Raw genomic sequence first — 18,837 nt, 5'->3', positions numbered from 1 at the left:
CTGCTGTGAACTGCAGTTCACAAGCACATGGGGGAGAGAACGATTTACATCTGGGGAAAAAGGGGGTTTGCCCTTCTGGTTTCTCTGCTCCTATGGAAGAGCTGTGGCTGAAAACGAGGAGTCTTTCCAGCCACCTTGCCTTGTTTTTTTTAATATATATCTTGGGTAATGTAAATCTTGCTGTCTGGTCAATGACGGTGGGTGGGTGCACTTCAGTAAATGGCTCAATGGGGGTGACTTGCTCCTTTGAAAACTAGTTAGTGTCCCAGTATTGGTGCTGGACAGCCGAGAGCTTTTTTTTTAATATATATTTTGATGCAAAGAGGAGAGCTGTTTCTTGCCAAATGCAGCTCTCTTTGAAGTCCCTAGTGCCAATGACATTTCTCAATTATGTGTGTTGTGGTAGATGGGCCAAATAGGCAGAGCAGATAAAGCCCACCTCAGAAACCCACCTTTGTGATCAGTCTTGCCCTGGCCTCCTGTTTTCTTTAGTGCTGCAGGCTCCATTTCTTTGTATACTACATAGTAGGATGTCTCACCTTTTTTTTTTTTTTTTTTTTTTTCTCCCTTCTCCCCCTGCCCCCCCCATCCCATTTGTTTTCCCCTTTAACATGCACTTTTTGAACTTTTTGACCTCTTCACCAAATATGTTACATTAACATTGCTTTTTATCTCTGTGGTGGAAAACACGAGTGTTATGCGTGCTGCTGAGAAGTCTTCATAAAGAGCAAGGTGGCCTATGCGTTTTGCCTTGCAAGAGATCCCCTTTTTCTCCCCCTCTCCTCCACATAAGTGGATTTCATACATACTTAGCACTGGTATGGCATGTGGCGTTACATGCGTCGTCTTTGATTTCTGCAGAAAGAAAAAAAAAAAAGAAACTGGCATTAGACTCTTTGGGGTCAACATCCTTCTAGTTTCCCAGTCTTTTGTTCCCACCATGCAGAGCTGGAGTCTGTTATGAGTTGTGCACCAGGCAACCCTGCTCTTAATCTGTGTAGAGACTCCATCTGTAGAGAGCAGTGGGTACCACTGAAATTCAGTTGTGAAGAAGAGGCATGTCAGTCAGAAAAATATTTCACCTGTTGTCATGTGTCTGTATTTAGTCCGGTGAGTTTTGCACATTTTTAGTGTAACTGTATAAGTGTAAGTTCTAAAGAAACTGAAATTTGCTCAGATATAGCAACTATAGCAACTCTAAATAATGTTCATTTCATTACTATTTTTTCCCTGAGCAAATTTGAAAACTGATATTGAATGTTATTATTAATGTGCTTGTACCATTTTTTAATTTTATAATATTATACATAGAGTTCTGAAATAGTTATTTAATACATTTAAACTATGTTTAACTAAAATATAGTTTTATTGGATATAGGAGCTGTATTGAACCAACACCAAATGATTTATTGGCTAATGAATTTTTATTGTATTAGCAAGAACAGAATTTAATATCCGGAGTTGTATAGTTAAATCAACTTAGTGGAGCACCTGAGAGGCTTTTGATCCAAGGGTCAAAATGTGCTAGGTAACTCTGCTCTGCAAAATACATACCCTTAACAAATTCTTTTGGGACAGATACAGGATGACATAAGTAGAGAATTAGCTAAGTAAGGCATTTGAGTCTCATGAGCGGTATCTCAGCTGGCTCTCCATTAATATGGTGATTAATTGCAGTAGCACAGGAGTGTCACCCGTATTTCAGTGCATGTGGGAAGCTGCTGGATATCTGCTAGTGCACTGGGATCCGATCACTGCTGGAGTTCTGGCATTTCCCGAAACGCTCGCTTCTCGCCGCAGAAAAAAAAAAAAAAAAGGGGGGACTCTTACCGGTCTCGCATGTCACCCCTCTCCAGCCGACGTCACATTCGCAGGAGCCGTCCCCGTCGATCCCGCCGCTGCATTTCCCGTGGACGCAAGCGCACGCTGCGGGGAGAGATGGAGACACCCTGGGCAGGGCAGCGGGGGAAGGCAGGGCAGGCACCTTCTGCTCTAGGCTATTTCAAGAAACGCTTTGGCTTGTGCCTATTGGCTTCTACCTACAGAATAAATCTAAATTCAAGGTGTGCTTATCTTTCCTCTATTCCCAAATACAGGGACTGAAACTGTATTTTAATGGGAAAGCCTTGGTGAAAAAACAGTGCTAAGGAGGATTGTTCTCCCTGGATGCTGTCCTAAGGCTGTGCCAGAGTAGGAAGCACCGTCTCCAAACCAGGGAGTCGAGAGAAAATACCATAATGGGGAAAGAAAAGGGGTTCATGGTGTTTTGAAGACTGGCCTATTACCCTGAGGGTGAAGTACCTTTCCAGGATCTGGAACGGACACGGTTAGAAGGTCTGAGGGGAAGGTTTTGACGAGGCTAGGGAAGGCGCCTGTGCGGTTCGGGGTGCTCGGTACCTTGATCGCAGTTGCGGCCGTATTTGCCCCCGGCGCAGCTTTCGCAGGCTGTACCCACAAACCCCTCTCCGCACTCGCAGGTGCCGGTGCCGTTGATGCCGTCCAGGCAGACGCCGTTCCCGAAGCAGGCGTTCCCTGCTTTTCCCGGGCAGGGCTGGCACTGCTGCCCGAAGAAACCTGCGCAGCACTCCCTGGTCTGGAAACCAAGAAATGCCAGGCTGAGGGTCCAGACCAGGGTAGCAAGCACGGGGCTGCAGGGTATCGTCCCTTGGGATGGCTGCCGGTGGGAGGTGAACGATAGATTTGGATTTTTAGCAGCGTTTCAGCTCTGCTGGTCTCTGGCCATGCTCCTTACTGTGCCGGGGCTCAGGCATGCGTGGGGTTACCCTTCCAAAACCTGTGCTCCCCCTGCACCGCATCAGCTCCCAGCCCTTCCTATGGTGCAGCCATCAGCAGCCTTTAACCTTCCAATCTCTGCTGCATCCAGAATAAAAGGCCTATAAAGATATCATCAGGGGCCGCCTTGAAGGGCTGCGTGTATTTAGTGGGGATTATGAGGAGGGTGACGGGGGTTCCTGGCTTTTATCGTGACAGAAACGATGTACTCACGATGGTGGTTTTAGCACACTTTGGCTGGCACCCGATCTGGATGGTGTACGTTCTCATGTTGTTTTCGGAGAGGATGCAGTATTTCTTCTCCCCTGCCTGAACAAAAATTGGAGAGAGAGCTGCACTTCTGAGTAATATTGATCAGCTGGTTTCAAATGTTTTTAAAAAATGGGACATTAACTTTATGCGTGCTGTGCACTGACTCACAGATTCACAGTGAGAATGAAGGAAATACTTTTAGAAATAAAAATGCGTGCTGTGCACTGACTCACACATTCACAGTGAGAATGAAGGAAATACTTTTAGAAATAAAAATGCATTAGCTAAGTGATTTCTGCTAGTGAACATATGATCAATTTAACTCAGTGCCCTGTGGCATTTTAAAGATGTGTCTAATACTGCCTTTGCTCAGATTTGAACAGAATTTTTTTCTGAAGTTTGACAAACATTTATGTTTGGTTTTTTTTCTGACACATTTCCTGTTCTTCCTAATTCTTTTTGGAAAGCTGAAAGCCAAAGTTCTGCAGAAACAGATGTTGAAATGTTATCTTCCAGGTCTGGACACAGTTGGGAAAGATTGCTTGCTGAAGAAGACTTGCTGCTCTCATTGTACACTTGTTAGAAGATTGAGATAAGCATCCTACTGCTCATTGTCAAGGAAATGTTAATATTTTGGGGTTTTACTCACAAGCACTTCAGTTTGGCTTTGCCAGCCGATTACTTTAATGAGGCAGATGGGACTTGATGTGCGTTGGAATCCTATTACTGACATAATTAACTAAAAAAAAAATGTATAAAGGAAAATACGCTTCTATAATCATAGCAGAGGGGCATTGCCAGAGAAATTTAGATGCCGAGAAACTCTAGGTCTTATCATGGTTGACAGGGACCTGCTAAATGTTTGCACTTTTCCTGTGTTGGACCTAAGCATCCAAAGTCTCTATAGTCTCCAAGTCTCCTTGTGACCATAACTCAGAGCATATCGTTGGGTCCAGGTTGGGTTTGCCCTTCTGTACGTCTCTGATTTGAAGGGCTAAAAGCTGCTTCTGTAAGTCCTCCTGTAGCAAGCATACTCCAGATCATGCTCAGCTCCCTCAGTTTTGCATGGTAGAGGTAACCTTTGCAGTTAGAGGAGGCTTCACATGTCCCAGTGCATACTAGAAACTGGTCTTTCAGGATAAAATGACCTTTAAGCTGATCTTGATTCTGCTCCCTTGCTCTCGGGGTGGATCAAGTCTATTGACTGCAAGTAATGTATGTAGCAGGCTGAAGTAACTACGATAACTTTTGTTGAAACTGAGGCAATTATATTAAAACTAGGATTGCCTGCATCTATGCTTAGTTTTGATTAAAAAAAATAATTAGCACTAATGATAAAATACTTACTATTTCTTTTGTTCCTGGGGGACAGCTTGATGGCTGCGAACAAATTCTGCACTTTTCCTTAAGCAACACAAACGGGAGGTAGTTAGCAGACTGTATAGAGCTCCAGACAGGTTGTTTAATAGAAAATGCCTAGTTTCCAGCTGTATTTCTAAACCTAGCCATCAGGGTGTATAATCGGGATAATCCTTTTGGTAAAGGTGGTGAGGGTAGCTGGACTGCTCAGCAAGGAAGAACATCCCTACCAGTGGGTCTGTAGGGACACCCCATGGGAAGCCTTCTCCCGGGGGAAGGAGAAGGAAAGCCCTTTTGGCTATTTCTCTTTGCTCTTCTAAAGCAATGCTTCCCGAAGGCCTCCCCATCAAAAGCACAATAAGAGGCAAATCTTGAACTTGAAGACAGTTTGCCTGTGGTGCTCAGGCAGCTTGGAAATGGAAAACTCACTGTGTGTATGTCCTGTGCTCTATATATGTGTGTGACTCATTTGCACATTTAAGGTCAGTTTCTGCAAAATGCTCAGATACGTGTTGTACCTAGTACACAATGTTTAATATTATTCTTGTATAGTTAACTATGCCCTTACTTCTAGCAGGGCTTAAAGGAATGTTTAAGTATGTTGCTGCATTTGAACGTAGGAGGGAAAATAATTTTCCATGGGAAAACAAAGGACCACGTGCAAAGAACCTGACTGAGCAAAGTTGGGGAAAGATTTGAGTGAAATGTACTCAAATATGGGACTGTATCCCAAGGAAAAGAATTAAGCTACAGAGGTTCATGCCTGTTAAATTTGCTTTAACTGAAGCACAAGTGTTACTTTGTCTTCCTTGACTGGTTTGTTGCATGCCCCATAAACGGGGATATAAGCTGCCTGTTTGCTGTCCTGTTTGACTTTCTCTCCAGAAAAGACAAAGGGAACATTTGTCTGGCAGTTTGAGGAAACCACATCTTATTCTTTAGAGGAATGTAAACCCATTTGTATTTCATATGTAAAAGGAACTAAACAGGGAGAATGCTTTGCTTGGAGGGCAGGAGGAGTTCATGTATATGGGCAGTGGTAATCTATACCTGGAATGAAAAGAAACATTTTTCCTCACTAAAAAGATTTTCTTTTCTTTTTTTTTTTTTTTCCTTTTTTTGCTTTCTGTTTGCTTTATAAACAAGTGGTCTGGCTAAGAAGATGCATTAGAATAGTGCATTGCTATAATTTTCTGATGATTACAGCTCAGAAATTGCTTATTCCTGTGCTATTCTAATTATATTTTACCCAGGCTGTCAGTACACCGATTGCAGCATCAAAGCAGTCATAATAGATGCTAAAACTCTGGTAGGAATATCCTTTGCTGAAAATGCATGCATTCCTTACTGGGAAATAGTGTCATGTATTCTGAACACTTTAGCTGTGTTTGGCTATAGATCTCTCTGATGGGCCTTTAAACATCTATATGAACAGAACCACTTACGGTGATCACGGTATCATTAATATCACATCTGTTCTTCTGGATTTCCAGGACTTTTCCCAATCCATGAATAATTCCTTTATCTGTTGCAACATTTGTATAACTTATAGGAGCATCGTTTATGAATAGCTGCAAAAGAAATGCCGTCAGTTAGAAAGCAGCAGAACTGTTTGGGAGCTATATGACAACTAGAGCAGTAGCAAGTGAAAAGGAGGAGCAACGTACAAGCCTTGCTTAGGGAAAAACGAAGAATGTAGTTAACGTCAAGCACTTGCTCGCATCCCAGTTGCTGCATTTAAGAGCTTCACTGGACTGGAGGGCATGAGATGTCATGCAGCCTGTTGAAGTTTCTTAGCAATAGGATTTGGCAGAGCAGCTTTTTCCACTGTGGGTTGTAAAGGTTTTGAAGAAGGAGCCTAAAGTAAGCCAAGAGCTGGCTTTGCTGTCTGGGGAGGGATGATGGGCTTCAGGGAAGCCCTCCCAGCAGCTGCTCCTTCAAGGAGGGCGTTCATCATCTCACTGCTACCCCACGCTCCCATCGTGCCCGCACCAGCCCCACGAGCAGACGCTTTTCCAAGGCTCTGCTGCGGGCAGAACAAAAAACAGGGCTGAAACTGCTTTGGTGAGAAGTTTCTGTCTTCCTTTGCCTGTGCCCAGAGGGAGCTCTGGGCTGGAGGAGGAGGAGGACCAAGTTCCTTTCCCAGCTGTGCCACCAAACTGGGTATGTCACTTGAACTTGCTGTGCCTGACTTTCCCATGAGTGGTGTTGAAAGGCAATTCATATTTGTTGCCAAACACTTTGAGCTCTTAAGGTTGAAAGTGGAGTAAATCCACAGAAAATAGAATTAATGTTTTATAATTGAAGGCAGGTTTTTAATAGATCTTGGAAATCAGATTAATGACTGCTTTGCAATGCAGGCTTGTAGCTGCTGGAGATGCATGCCCACCACAATAGCTTCTAAAATGCAATGCTAAATGTGAACAGTATAACTGAAATTAAATTCAATCAAAGATCCCTTCAAGGGTGACTTTGAATTAAGCAGGTCTGAGAAAGGCATTGCATTTGAGTGACAACTTTTGTGCTGTTGCATCCTAGAAGCTAATGTGAGGTGCACAGCTCCTTTTGACTGCATGTTAGTTTAATTTTGAAGCTGGATTCGTAAAAAGCAGGAAACCTGTTTCTCCAAGCAAGTGCAGACAACATTACCTGGCCGTTGTGGAGAAAGAACCCAACCTGGTAGGAGAAGCCCAGCATGGTCTCCCTGTGCATGCCGTTGTGCAGGTTGTTCTTCAGCAGCTTCTCGTCTAGCACGATGTGATAGCGGACTTGGCTTTCGTCCTGCAAACACAATTAAACTCAGAGTTACGTAACAAAGCACGAAAAGTTATTAGGGATAGCTTTTCCCACAGGGTATAAGCCAAATATAGATTGCCTGAATTTAAGGAGAAGTTTCTCCAGCTAGCAGGTGATTTCCTATTTCCTACGGTGGAGAGTCTGCATTCCTGTCGTAATGAAACTTTTATTGACCATGGGGGATGGTCAATCCTCGCTCTTCCACTCCTTCAAAAGCGTGTGAAAGCATGAAGCAACCCCAGGCTGCGAGATCTGTGACGTTGCCTGGCTTTGCCCATAGGGTGAAATAGTGGACTTTACATCTCTTAGGGTGGGACCCACTCTATTTTGATTTCCACGGATTTGATAAAGAAATATTTTCAGGCAAGAAGGTGGGAATTAAGATAGAGCTAATCTCCAGCAGTGTCCAGCCCTATTTAATCCTCCTAACTTGGATGCTTTGGAGGAAAAGTTAAGTCTCATCCATCTTCATTTCTGTCTTTAATCACCAGCAGAGTGAGAACAAAACCTTGATTCATCAAGGCCAAGAAATGGGGTCTCTTCCCTGTGCCGAGCTCTTCCCTCTGCAGCAGAGTTCTCCCAAGGTGTTTGTTTCATGAAGAGGATAAGGCTTAGGCAGGCTTAACTTTACAGCTGTTTTCTGATTTTCTTTGTCAGATTGCCACACCAGGCAAGGTTGGGAGGATGGAAGAAAGACAGAAGAAACACTGCTAAGTAGTGGAAATGAAAAGGATTTCTCTGTGTGTGCAACCTGAGTCCAATGGGATTGATGTCCCATGTGTCTCTCAAAGTTTGTTAGAAATGCTTCTTACAGTGATGTGGAAATGATGCTATCGTGTCACAAAACAACTAAAATAGCGTTCAAAAGTCATTTGAGCAGATGTAACTTGATCATACATGAATTCTTCTGGTGAGGCAGCAAGCGGGACTTTTGCCGTGGGTCTGTCGGTTGGTGGTAAACGTTTTGGGACGAATCACATGAACCCTGTGCTCCCCGGCTTCCTGGTCATAACTGGAGACCATGAAAGCAGGGACAGAGTGCGGCAGAGTAAATATTTATGGAAGAGGCAGAGAAGTATTAATGTCATTGAGCAAGTGATGGGCAAAGCTTCCTCTGCAAGGTGTGGCTCTCGATGTGTGCATTCGATAAAGCTATTTCAAACTGGAGCAAATGTGAAGAAAGGCGCTGGGATGACGCAGGAAACGGATAGCTTATCTTGGGAGGAGACCGACAGGATTGAGAAGGCTGTTTGGCCTCGTAAATACGTCAGGGTGCAAATGCCAGAGACAGTTGTTTCAGCTAAAGCATGTTCTTGGCATAAGAATAAAGGACTATAAACTGGCCAGAGGTGTACTGTCAAAATAATATAAACTAGCTCTGGGCAGGAGGACTGAGGTCAGCAGGGGAGTTGGGATGGACACATCTGCGCTGGTGGAGGAACTGGTGGCCAGGTCAGGCATGGTCCTGGTGTGGGGGTCCTGGGAGTGGGCAGGAGTAATGGGGTTTTCTTTTAGGAAATTTTTCTGAGCCCTGGGACTGGCTAATGGTGCTTGTAAACTGGGATTAGAAACGGTCTGCAGAAAGTGGCCAGGCAATAACGTTCCTGCAGGAGTGACAAGGCAAGCATCTGGATAGTTTTAAGAAAGAGTCAGAATATTTTGTGGCATTATTAATGGTGGGGGTGCCAGTGATGACAGGGGACTGGACTTGTTCACCTAGGAAACTAATTTCATTGTTATTCCTGGTCATTCTTGTACTGATCTTTGCAAAAACAAGAGCAATAAAAAAAAGTCTACTGATGAAATGTCTTGGATGTTATCAGCATGCTTTTAATCTAGAGAAGGACAAAACCCAGAACAAATAGCTAAGCTCTTCCAGCAAGCCAGGAAAATATAGGTGGATCCATCCCTTATCACCTTCTCTGGTGTTAAAAACAAAACCAAACTTACTGCATTTCTGGAAAACAAATGCCTCTTCCTATTTCTCTGGCCTCTCAATCCATCCACTTAAAACTGAGATGAGATACTGAGTTAAGACAAGTCTTGTGAGTAATACATACCAGAGTAGCAGGCTTTTTATCCCTTAGGTAATTTTCTATGGCATCATTATTTGGGGCAAAGACTGTGTACGTGTTTGCAGCTTCTATTTCATTTGCCAGGCTGTATTGCTGTTGTGAAAACGCATAAAAACAAATTAGAATTACCTCCAATAGTCTGATACCAGTCCAAATGCGAACAAAGCAGAGAACTGCTTCTGTTCTTAAAGTGATGTGAAAGCTTACAATAACGTAGCCCCTGAAAATGGAGTAATCGGGCATTTGCTCCAGGCGGGCCAGCAGCCTCGGCATGACGGTGCTGCGGAGGGGGGTCAGGACCTGCAAAGGGAGCAGATACCCCGCGTCAGCGCATGTGCTGTGGTTGCACCTGCGAGCATCAGATGCAGGACAAAATGCTGTTCTGTGCAAATACTTTTTTTTTTTTTCCAAGAGCTGTTAATTATTTTCCGATGTTTGTGGCGCAGAGGAACAACTCCTCCCTATAGGGTCGTCTACCTTATCAATAACGTGTATGATCCCATTTGTGGATGCGATGTCACCAGCCACGATGTGAGCACCCTCGAGGGTGAGGTTCTGAAAGAGGGAGAGGAGAGAGGGTTTGCTTTTGCGTCGCAGTGATGCTGTTTTCCTGGTGGTTCGTGCGGTGGATTTCTCCCACCTTCCCAAACGCTTGCCTGGGGCTCCACCACAGCTCCGCTCGCACCAGTCCGCACCGGAGGATGGGTTACCCTCAGGAGAGGTGACTTTGGGACTCTCTGCTGTTCCCAGTGTGCAGACTGGCAAAGCCGGGGGTTTTTTTTGCGCTGGGGTGGTGACTTGGGGTAGGTGTGCTTACCCCCGCTGCGGCAGGATGGGCTCCTGTGCCAATTCGCGCCCTCCTGTTCCTGTGCAGCTTTGAGGGACCCCGTTTATGATTTTCCCTGGTGCTGGGAACTTCTCCCTCCCTTAATGGGGATGAAGTGCTTAAATGTTCCATATGTGTTTCCAGAAAATCCTCCTCAGGACATGGAGTACTAAATAAAAAGGCTGAGGGGGAGGGACTGTTAGTTGTAGTTATTTACCATTAAAAATGTCTTTGGGTTGTTTGGGACTTATCAAGTTGCACATGCAGACATGTCTGCAGTATCACTGCTTCCTCCTACCTTCCCAGTTCCCTAAAGTAAATTACTGGGTTTTTCTGATGCTCTTTGTCTTAAATTAGTTCACACAGGCTGCTCCAGGCAGGGACTGTGCTTCCACTTGGCTACAAGACTGTCCAGCATTTGCAGCAGCTACTGGGACAGAAGGAATAAATAATACTGTGGGCAAATTTCAGTTAGGTAAAGTGGTGGAGAAAATCAAGTTAATGTTTCTCCCAGAGGGCCCAATATAATTGATCTATTCCTTTAATTTTATGACATGGTCTTTTTAAAATACAGATACACGATGTCTGTGTGGCTTTGTAATACAAGAAAGTTGGCAGCAGTGATGGTCAGGGTTTGGTGTATGATACCACAGTAGTTTGCAGGTCATCTCACCCCATTTTCTTTAGACAAGTGTAGGAAGTTGCTCTGTAGAGATGTCGGCAGCATGTCAGAGGTCGATAAATTCTGGAAATCGGCAAAGCTGTAAGCTCCTGTCAATACGTGATACCTAAAGGAAAATAACTGGATTTGAAGGTTTTGCATTCTCTTTTCTTTTTTTTTTTTTTCTTTTTTCCCCAGATAAATATGCTTAGTGTGTCTAAAACTGTGGTTCAAAGCAGGAATTGTTTGTGCAATACCTAGTTCAGCTATGTTCTAATCTTAGCTTGGCCTTTAAATGTTTCTGACATAATACAAATAATGCCTTTGTTTTCAGTGGAGTTGCTACAGAGATTTATACCACTGTAACTAGAAGGGGGATCCTGTGTCCCTCCCTTAAAATTAGAATAGCTGTCTTGCTCTAGTGGCTTCAAATCAAAGGCTTGTTTGGCATAAAAAGCAATTCATTAAACCCCCCCCCCCCAAACTCCAAACCATTAACGTACCTCAGTAGAGTTGGGATGTTACTCTTTGACATCCAAAAGGCTTTCTCATCTTCATCCATGTTTTCAATTGCTTGGAGAGAAGGCACGAGGACAGTTAGGTTTGAGGTGGTGGACAACACTGAGTTTATCTCAGCCTCCTGCATGCAAGTAAAGAGGGGAAAAGAATTCATCTTGGGGACGATCTATAAATAGCAGCCGGTGACTTTTTAGCAAGGTGGAATATGTGACGTGCTTTGTGACCAGCCTGGAGAGGAAAAACTATTATACTGAGCAATGACTTGAACAAAACTACTTAGAGCTGTACAAAAATGGTAAATGAGGGGCTATTTTTTACAGAATAGATTGTCAGCATTTAAAGGGCAGAAGTAATGTTTAGGTCAGAACTGGTTTTTATTATGAAATACTTAAGCCTCCCACAAAAGTTAGTCTGTCTCACGGATTCTGTTTTATGCACTTGAATGTTTAAAAAAAATATAAATACTAGTGATAAAAAATAAACCCTAGGTGATAAACACTAGTGGTTACTGATAACTTCAAGTAACCTGCTCTTACAGAGCGCTCCACGCTATTTAATAGATAGAAGGATTATGAACCGTGAAATAAGAAACCTACATGACACAATGTTCCCATTTGGAATAAGGCTATTTAACATGGCTGGGATTTTTCAAGATGTCCAATGGATATCTGTGCCCACTAGCACTGCAGTGGGGCTTGCTGCTGACAGCTCTAATTTTAGATGGGCATGTAGGCTCTGTAGTGTGCATGGGCTGATTCATCTTCCATATGTTTATCTGCCTTAAGGATGGAGAGAGCCTCCACTGGAGAGGATTTTTCTAGTTGTGTGGATTTTTTTGTGGGGTAGAAAAAGGAGAGCTAAAGATTTGAATGTGATCTTGCCGAAGATGTGGTTCTCCAAACTTTTCACAAGCTCCACAACTTGCCATTTTTGATACCGCAAAACTTGAGGGAGCAATATGAGCTCGGGTTCTACTTTTTGCATCTGGTATGCTGCCTGGAAGCTGGCTTGTTTTGGATAGTCCTTCAATACCCATACTGGGTTTTAAGTCAAGAAGGGATTCGGCTCCCTTAAATAGCTGGGAATTTTGTCTCTGTTAAGATCATCTATCTTTTTAGCTATCATCACTGTTGCCTTCCAAATATTTAAACATAGAAATAGCAACAGTCTTTCCTCTCTCATCCTTCCTGACTAGCAAGAAAAAAATTTGGTTATAAAAAGTGGTAAACATCACATTCCTGCTCAAGTATGAAGTTAAAAACTACACCTATTTAGCTCATGTTTGTAGCTACCATTATTTAATTTAAGGGGAACCATTCCTCTGAAGTGTAGCAGAAACTTCCCCATCCCTGTTTTAATAGATTATCCAGAACCTGTATTTTTCCCTCCTGTTTCATTATCTAAAGAGCACATTAGCAGGTGAACAGCCTCTCCTATTGTGCTGATTTCTTTAACTTCATTAGTTTCTCTGTACAGTGTCCAGAGCTGCAGTCTGAGCCCTGGTTTAAATTAGCCACACTGGCCCCTCTGCTAAGCAGCTCCCTGAGGTCCCTGTTGCAATCGCGTGCTTTAATGATCCCCAAGCCGTCTAACTTTGAAAAGCATGAAAGCAGCTCATACGCTGTGACTTCTGCTTCTGATGCTATTCATTAACATAACACTGTTCCTTTCCGTTTGTCATGTATTTGCGCTACACTTCTTATATTTAGGTTTTAAGCTTTTTGGAAGAAAGCGGTTTTGGTCTTTATTCGTACAGTGCCAACCACAGTGGGGTAGGACCTCTCATTAGTAATAGATGATAGCACGTGAAATAAAAAGTAGATTGTAACAATCAATCTACCTAGAACTTTGGGTTTTTTTCAATCTAACTTGGTGTTTCTTCCCTAATCTGGAGTCAAACAAGCTAATCTCTTCCTTCATTTTCTGCACCTCAGTCAAGCCCGCACAGACCGAGTTTTTTCCTCCTTGCTCGCTGCGTGGCAGCAGCACGCTGACCACCCATACGGTTGCATTTTCCTGCCCCAGGGCACAGTGAAAATGAGAAAATGGGCATTGCCTTCCCTCTCCACTTGCTTGTGGTTTTATCGCGCAAGAGAAGGGGGCATATTCCACCTCTGCTTGTACCCTGCTGCTGGTCATCTGGACTACGGTGTATTTATGTACAGAGCTACTCGTGGCTTATGCAGCCCCCTGCCTCCGAAAGTGGGCTTGTAACTAGCTCTTCTGCTTGTGGAGCTTCCTTACTTGCCTGAATTTGGGATCAGAATTTGGTTTTCAGGCAGAAATAGGGAACCAGATGATCAGCCCTGCTGTGACAGGTGGGAGAGGGACTCCGATGCCTCTCCAGAGCTTGGGCCTCTGCTCTGGGATGGGAATATTGCTGTGAGGTTCCCATTTTGAAAAGGCCACAAGGCTCATGTATTTCTGCAGACTTGAACATACTAAAAAAATCAACCATGAAGTGTACTTACATTAATCCATTGGTTAAATGCAGCTGCTTCTGATAGAGTAGATAACTCCTGATTAGAAAGAGAAAGAACAATGAGTATGTAAGCTATAATTAGCTGTACCAAAGTACTCTTGCTGTAGCTTGTGGTGTAACCCACTGTGTCTGGCCTGGCTGATGTGACGTGGAGGAGGAGGTTTTCAGTGTGTGTGAAAAGGGAGGACATTCATGTTTTTCTAGTACTGATGCTTTCTGTAATGGGAATGGTGAGTTACCAACTCTTGAAAATGAGGCTATCTATTGCTTAAGTGTATTAAGTGTACCTGACCTTGGTATGTAACATGTACTGACGCCAGGCTAAGTGTAAATTTTCTGGGAATCTCAACCTAAATCTTTTCTTAACTGCATGCAAAATCAATTGAAAAGGTATGTTGTTTTGGCTGGTATTTGTACAGCGTCTTACACATCACGCTGCAAGTGGAGAACCCTTTATTCTGCCACAGTACTTGGAACGGAGATAGATGAGGATATGCGCAGGGATGGCAGATAGTGCTAAGAGCCATGTAAGATTATTGCCGATGGCTGGGACAGCTGACACTTTCATTTTTCCTATCCTGTTAAATGCATATTTATTTCATCAATTTAGTTGTTTTGGTTTTATTTGCCTGCTGGTCAGCATGGTTCGTTTTAACATGATACATTGAGAGTTTCCACTGAGACAGACCTCAAGGCAGAACTTCAGAAGAGCTGGGTGCTCGATCTTCCCAGCTGGGAGGTGAGGGCTTAGCACTTCTGCAGGTTAGGCCTCTGGGGCTGGCATTTTTCAATTGGTCTTAAGAAAGAAATATGCTTGGATCCCTTAGGCCCCTTTCCAAGCTGTGTTTTTAAACACAACAGTTCACTTCTGTAACAGGCAAGCGTCTCCAGTTGGAACACTGTTGGCAGATAGCGCTGGTGGGCATCATCTTTTTCTAAGTGTTTATAACGGCTTTGCTATCTCTCTGTGTGTGAGAACTGTGCAGTAGGTCCTGTGCTCAGAGGAGATGACCATCTTACTTACCTCTGCAGCATTTCCATAGCATATTCTACCGTCTCCTTCATAGCCCTTTGGGCACACACACTCCCAGCCGCGAGAAGACTCAAACTGACAAGTTGCCTTTGAACCGGAAAGAGAAAATTTGTCAAATACTCAGGAGCAAGGATGGCCTGTAAAGCCTCTTACTGAAACCCGTTCACATACAAACACAAACTTAACAAAGGATCCCCTTACCATCTTCCATGGATGTCCTCACTCTCCTGTAGGACAAACTCCACTAGCTGAGGGCACTAACGCCCTCACCTGCCCGCCATGCACTACGTCTATAGGAATCCAAACCCTTGCTCCCCACCCTCTGGCACTTCTTCCCTACATAAACTTGGCCCTGTTCCTTCACCCGACTATGGCAGATCCATCCCCTGCTCCCCGATGCTCTTTGCTTTAGCTCCGTCCTTGTGTCCTGCCTGAGGCTGGTGCGGCTCTTGCAGGCGCTACAGAGCCTGCAGGTCTGCTGAACACATGCAGCTACTGATAAAGCCGATAGCTACCTGTGTGGAGATGCGTGACTTGGGTAAACATCCTAATAAGCTAGTCCAAATTGTAATTGCTGGTAGAGAAGCAGCATGTATTTATTCAGGCTCGAGATAGTCCTTCTGTGCATGCAGAATTGGGAGCAGCCCTTTGCAGTCTGTCCTTAGTGCATGTACCATACTGACATGCTTCTCATAGCGTTTTTGGTGCTTGTAGCACTGCTTGGAAAGCTTTGTTCCAACTCAAACAGCAATTGCAGGCTTGAAATGGCAAGGAAATTCTATGGTGTGCGCAGGAGGCGAGTTGTGATATGTATCTGAACACTTTGTTCAGGGAATGATTAATTACTCACCAGATGATGGCATTTTCCATTTTGTTCCAGGCATGAGTTTATGGGTGTGCATTCAATTCCATTCCCCCGAAATCCATCCTTACACTTGCAGTCATTCTGTCGTTGCAATAAAACACGACAATTCATTAAAATGATTAAAATAGTGTGCGTATTCTAGACGTGGTGAATTAGTCTGTGTTTCTGCATAGCTCCATTTACTTCAGTGGAATGACACTGATTAATATCTCCAGAAGACCTTTATACCTAACATCTACTAATGTACTTACTAAGAAGTATTTGCTGCCAGAACACCACCACGTAGGAGGGAGGGAGCGCTGGGATGGGAACTGAAGGAGACTGCTCTGGGTAGAGAGCACTGTGTGGAAATAACCTTGTGGCTGGGAGGGAGAGGAGAATTTGGGGAAGAAAACAGGGTAGGAAGCACCAGCAGAGCAAAATGGGTGAGAACTCGTGCCGAAGGCGGCCGTGAATTTGAGAGGACGTACCTGACCTGGCCCAACGTATATGCAGGTGGCATTTTCGTGGCACCCTGCGGCGGTGGGCAGCAGGCAGTTGTTGATGGCTGAGCAGTCCCTTCCATCGCCGGTCCATCCTGCCTGGCAGACGCACGTGTGTTCTCCTGGGCCCATCCGAATGCACTCGGCCTGGAGGGGATGCAGAGGCATCTGTTCAGGACAGTTAGGTGGCATCTGGCTTTAGGCGTAAGGCTTGTCTAAGCAATAGTGATGCTGCTTATCTGGGGAAAGAGCTTGAAACCGCAGTGAAAATTGTGACTCTTTGTCCTGCAGAAGTTTCTGGCCAAACCTTCCTTACCGCTTGCTTTGCTATGATTTCAGGCTCTGTGGGAAAAGCACGTACTTACATTGATATTGCAGCCACCTGGGTTTAAAGCAGCACAAGGGTCAACTTTGCTGCAACTCACGCCATCTCCCTCGTAGCCAGGTTTGCAAACACAGCTGTAGAGACAAGAGGAGGAGGGAGGCGTTAGAAGTGATAGGTCAGGTGTAAAGCGAGGCGATTTGTTTTCCACTGTAACATGCTCTTTATATGCAGCTTAAAACTGGTAACCTTGGATTTGTGGTGCAAGTAACCTAAGCGCATACGTTATGGGTTTTTTTCCAAAATATTGGCTGGGTTAATTAAATCAAATCAGGGATCCATTCTCTGGGTGTGAGATGGGGAGTGAAATTAATTCCGTGCTGATGTGATCTTTAAAAAGGTGAGCTAATAGCTCTAAATTAATTATGAGCTGGGGTTGCTTTTTCTTTCAGTGACACAGAAGATAGCTCTCTCCCTGAAATGCATGCGAGACAATGAGCCCCCCTGTTTCCCTGGGTTGTCCCCCACCAAGATTAACCTATATCGGAGGGAATTTCTTAATGCTTATGTTTTGCAGCATCCCCCATTCTTCTTTCTGTGGTGACTCATTACGAATGCACTGCGGCAAGAGGCAAACTTGCTGCCTGTGAAGGTGAGCGTAAGGGAAGCGCAAGGCAGCTGTAGCAGTAACAGAGTTTTGTGACCGCTCATGTTGGGACTGGAGAGCCTGCGCTGAACTCTGCGATGTGGTGGCATGCAAATCTTGCCTGAGCTGACCGGAGTGAGCTATCTATCCTCAAACTGCTTGAGAATGTCATTGTTTTTTCAACAAGGCTCAAACTCCTAATTCACTAAGGGGATCGTTAGAAATAAGAGGTTCCTAAGAGCCTTTGTAGTTGTTGGTAGGAAGGCTGCCTTCCTACCAAGGGTCGGATCCGCATGCATCTATCTTATCAGTGTTAAATATAAGGTACAGAATAGGGTATTGAGAAGTCTTAATTACTATCTTGCATCTCAAGGTTGATGCGGTACATGCTCATGCTTATTTGCTGCATAGCAGTGTTTTAGTGGCTGACGGCTGTGTACTGCTACAAGGCGCTGTTTTGATCAAGCAAATGGGAAAGAGCTGCAGTATAGTTAATATTAATTAATGCAAGTTACTGACTTACCTCACCGCACCGTCGCTAAGCTGACAGTCTGCATGTGCATGGCAGAACAGTAGGGAGGGCTTGCAGGGAACAATCTGCTTATCGCAGAGTTTCCCTGTGTATCCACTTCTGCATGATCCGGGAAGACAGATCCCATTGCTGTCTATTCGGTTGTCGCACTTCCCATAAATGCAGAGGCACTCTACCAGAGATGATAAATTACAATGTGCAGTTCCATAGTGGTAAAAGGCATCTATCCTTACATAGCATTTCTTATGAATCAGGTCCCCCCTTTTTTTCCTAGAATCCTAACTTTTTTATTTTTAAAGTCTCACTTTGCTGGGGGACTTATTATTTATTTATCATATGCATGTCTTTTCAGGTGTGTTTTATGGGTAACTATTTAAAATCCATTGTGTCTTTATAGTGCACTTATCTATCAATGAATTTCAAAGTACTTCAGAGAAGTAGGAGCAAAATACTAGATCCTAGTCTATTAAGGCTAAAGTTATTTTATTGCACAACCTTGGCATACCTTCAGTGATATGGAAAGCCTTTTAATACTGAGTCCACAATCCTATAAATTGCACAATGCTAGGCTAGTACAGAGAGCAGCAGCAGAGACCTACCAGCACTGCTGCTGGGAGGCACAGCAATGTGCTCAAAGGACATAGTAGGTGAACCTTCTAGAATCCCAAGAAGTGCCAGGGGTGACTAGTTAAGCGAACACGTACTGCTTTGATGGGGCTGGAGCTTAGGCAATACCACCTTTTCTTATGGAATTTGTCTCTCGGTTTTTGTCCATGTACTTCTGAACCTTGAAGTGAGCTGTGCTTCACGAATGATGGGCTGTTTCATAGCAAAAAAGACTAAAAATGATTTTGTAGATGGGGGAAGATAATTTGATGTTGTATATGCTGTAGACTCTCAAATGTAGGATGGTTTGACATAGCAGGATTCTATCTGTCAGTATATAGAAGATGACGGCTAGAACTATAAGCTATTCGATAGATCAGAAATTATTTGGTAAGGACGGTTATGAAGTGGTCCTAAACACAATCTGTTTATAGATCTAGTTGTTCTTAGGTTACATATGTTTGTCATTGCAGGCAGAATCTGTTGTGGGCAATACCAGATGGGAATGGAATAGCAAAGATTTTCTTTTCAGTTACTTATGTGAGGGAGACAGAAATGAAAAGAACGATGAATGAGTATAAAGCAAGC

General features: G+C 44.0%; 1 protein-coding gene across 1 annotated transcript in view; it reads right to left on the bottom strand.

Annotated features, from left to right (window-relative positions):
• Positions 1–18,837, bottom strand: part of STAB2 (stabilin 2) — an 84,884-nt gene that overhangs the window by 29,594 nt on the left and 36,453 nt on the right. The window contains exons 23-40 of the mRNA XM_049822434.1: positions 17,635–17,815; positions 16,509–16,602; positions 16,132–16,290; positions 15,647–15,742; positions 14,788–14,883; positions 13,753–13,800; positions 11,266–11,402; positions 10,775–10,889; positions 9,753–9,830; positions 9,483–9,575; positions 9,261–9,368; positions 7,054–7,185; positions 5,850–5,975; positions 4,393–4,449; positions 3,007–3,102; positions 2,398–2,593; positions 1,831–1,926; positions 810–855 (exon numbers count right to left, since the gene is read on the bottom strand). Coding sequence (XP_049678391.1) covers positions 810–855; positions 1,831–1,926; positions 2,398–2,593; positions 3,007–3,102; positions 4,393–4,449; positions 5,850–5,975; positions 7,054–7,185; positions 9,261–9,368; positions 9,483–9,575; positions 9,753–9,830; positions 10,775–10,889; positions 11,266–11,402; positions 13,753–13,800; positions 14,788–14,883; positions 15,647–15,742; positions 16,132–16,290; positions 16,509–16,602; positions 17,635–17,815 — 1,954 coding nt within the window. The remainder of the gene's footprint in view (positions 1–809; positions 856–1,830; positions 1,927–2,397; positions 2,594–3,006; positions 3,103–4,392; positions 4,450–5,849; positions 5,976–7,053; positions 7,186–9,260; positions 9,369–9,482; positions 9,576–9,752; positions 9,831–10,774; positions 10,890–11,265; positions 11,403–13,752; positions 13,801–14,787; positions 14,884–15,646; positions 15,743–16,131; positions 16,291–16,508; positions 16,603–17,634; positions 17,816–18,837) is intronic.

Source organism: Accipiter gentilis, chromosome 18 (assembly GCF_929443795.1).
Source record: "Accipiter gentilis chromosome 18, bAccGen1.1, whole genome shotgun sequence".
NCBI lineage: Eukaryota > Metazoa > Chordata > Aves > Accipitriformes > Accipitridae > Astur > Astur gentilis.
The sequence above is the reverse complement of the archived record's forward strand: the minus strand, read 5'-3'. Positions and strand labels throughout refer to the sequence as shown.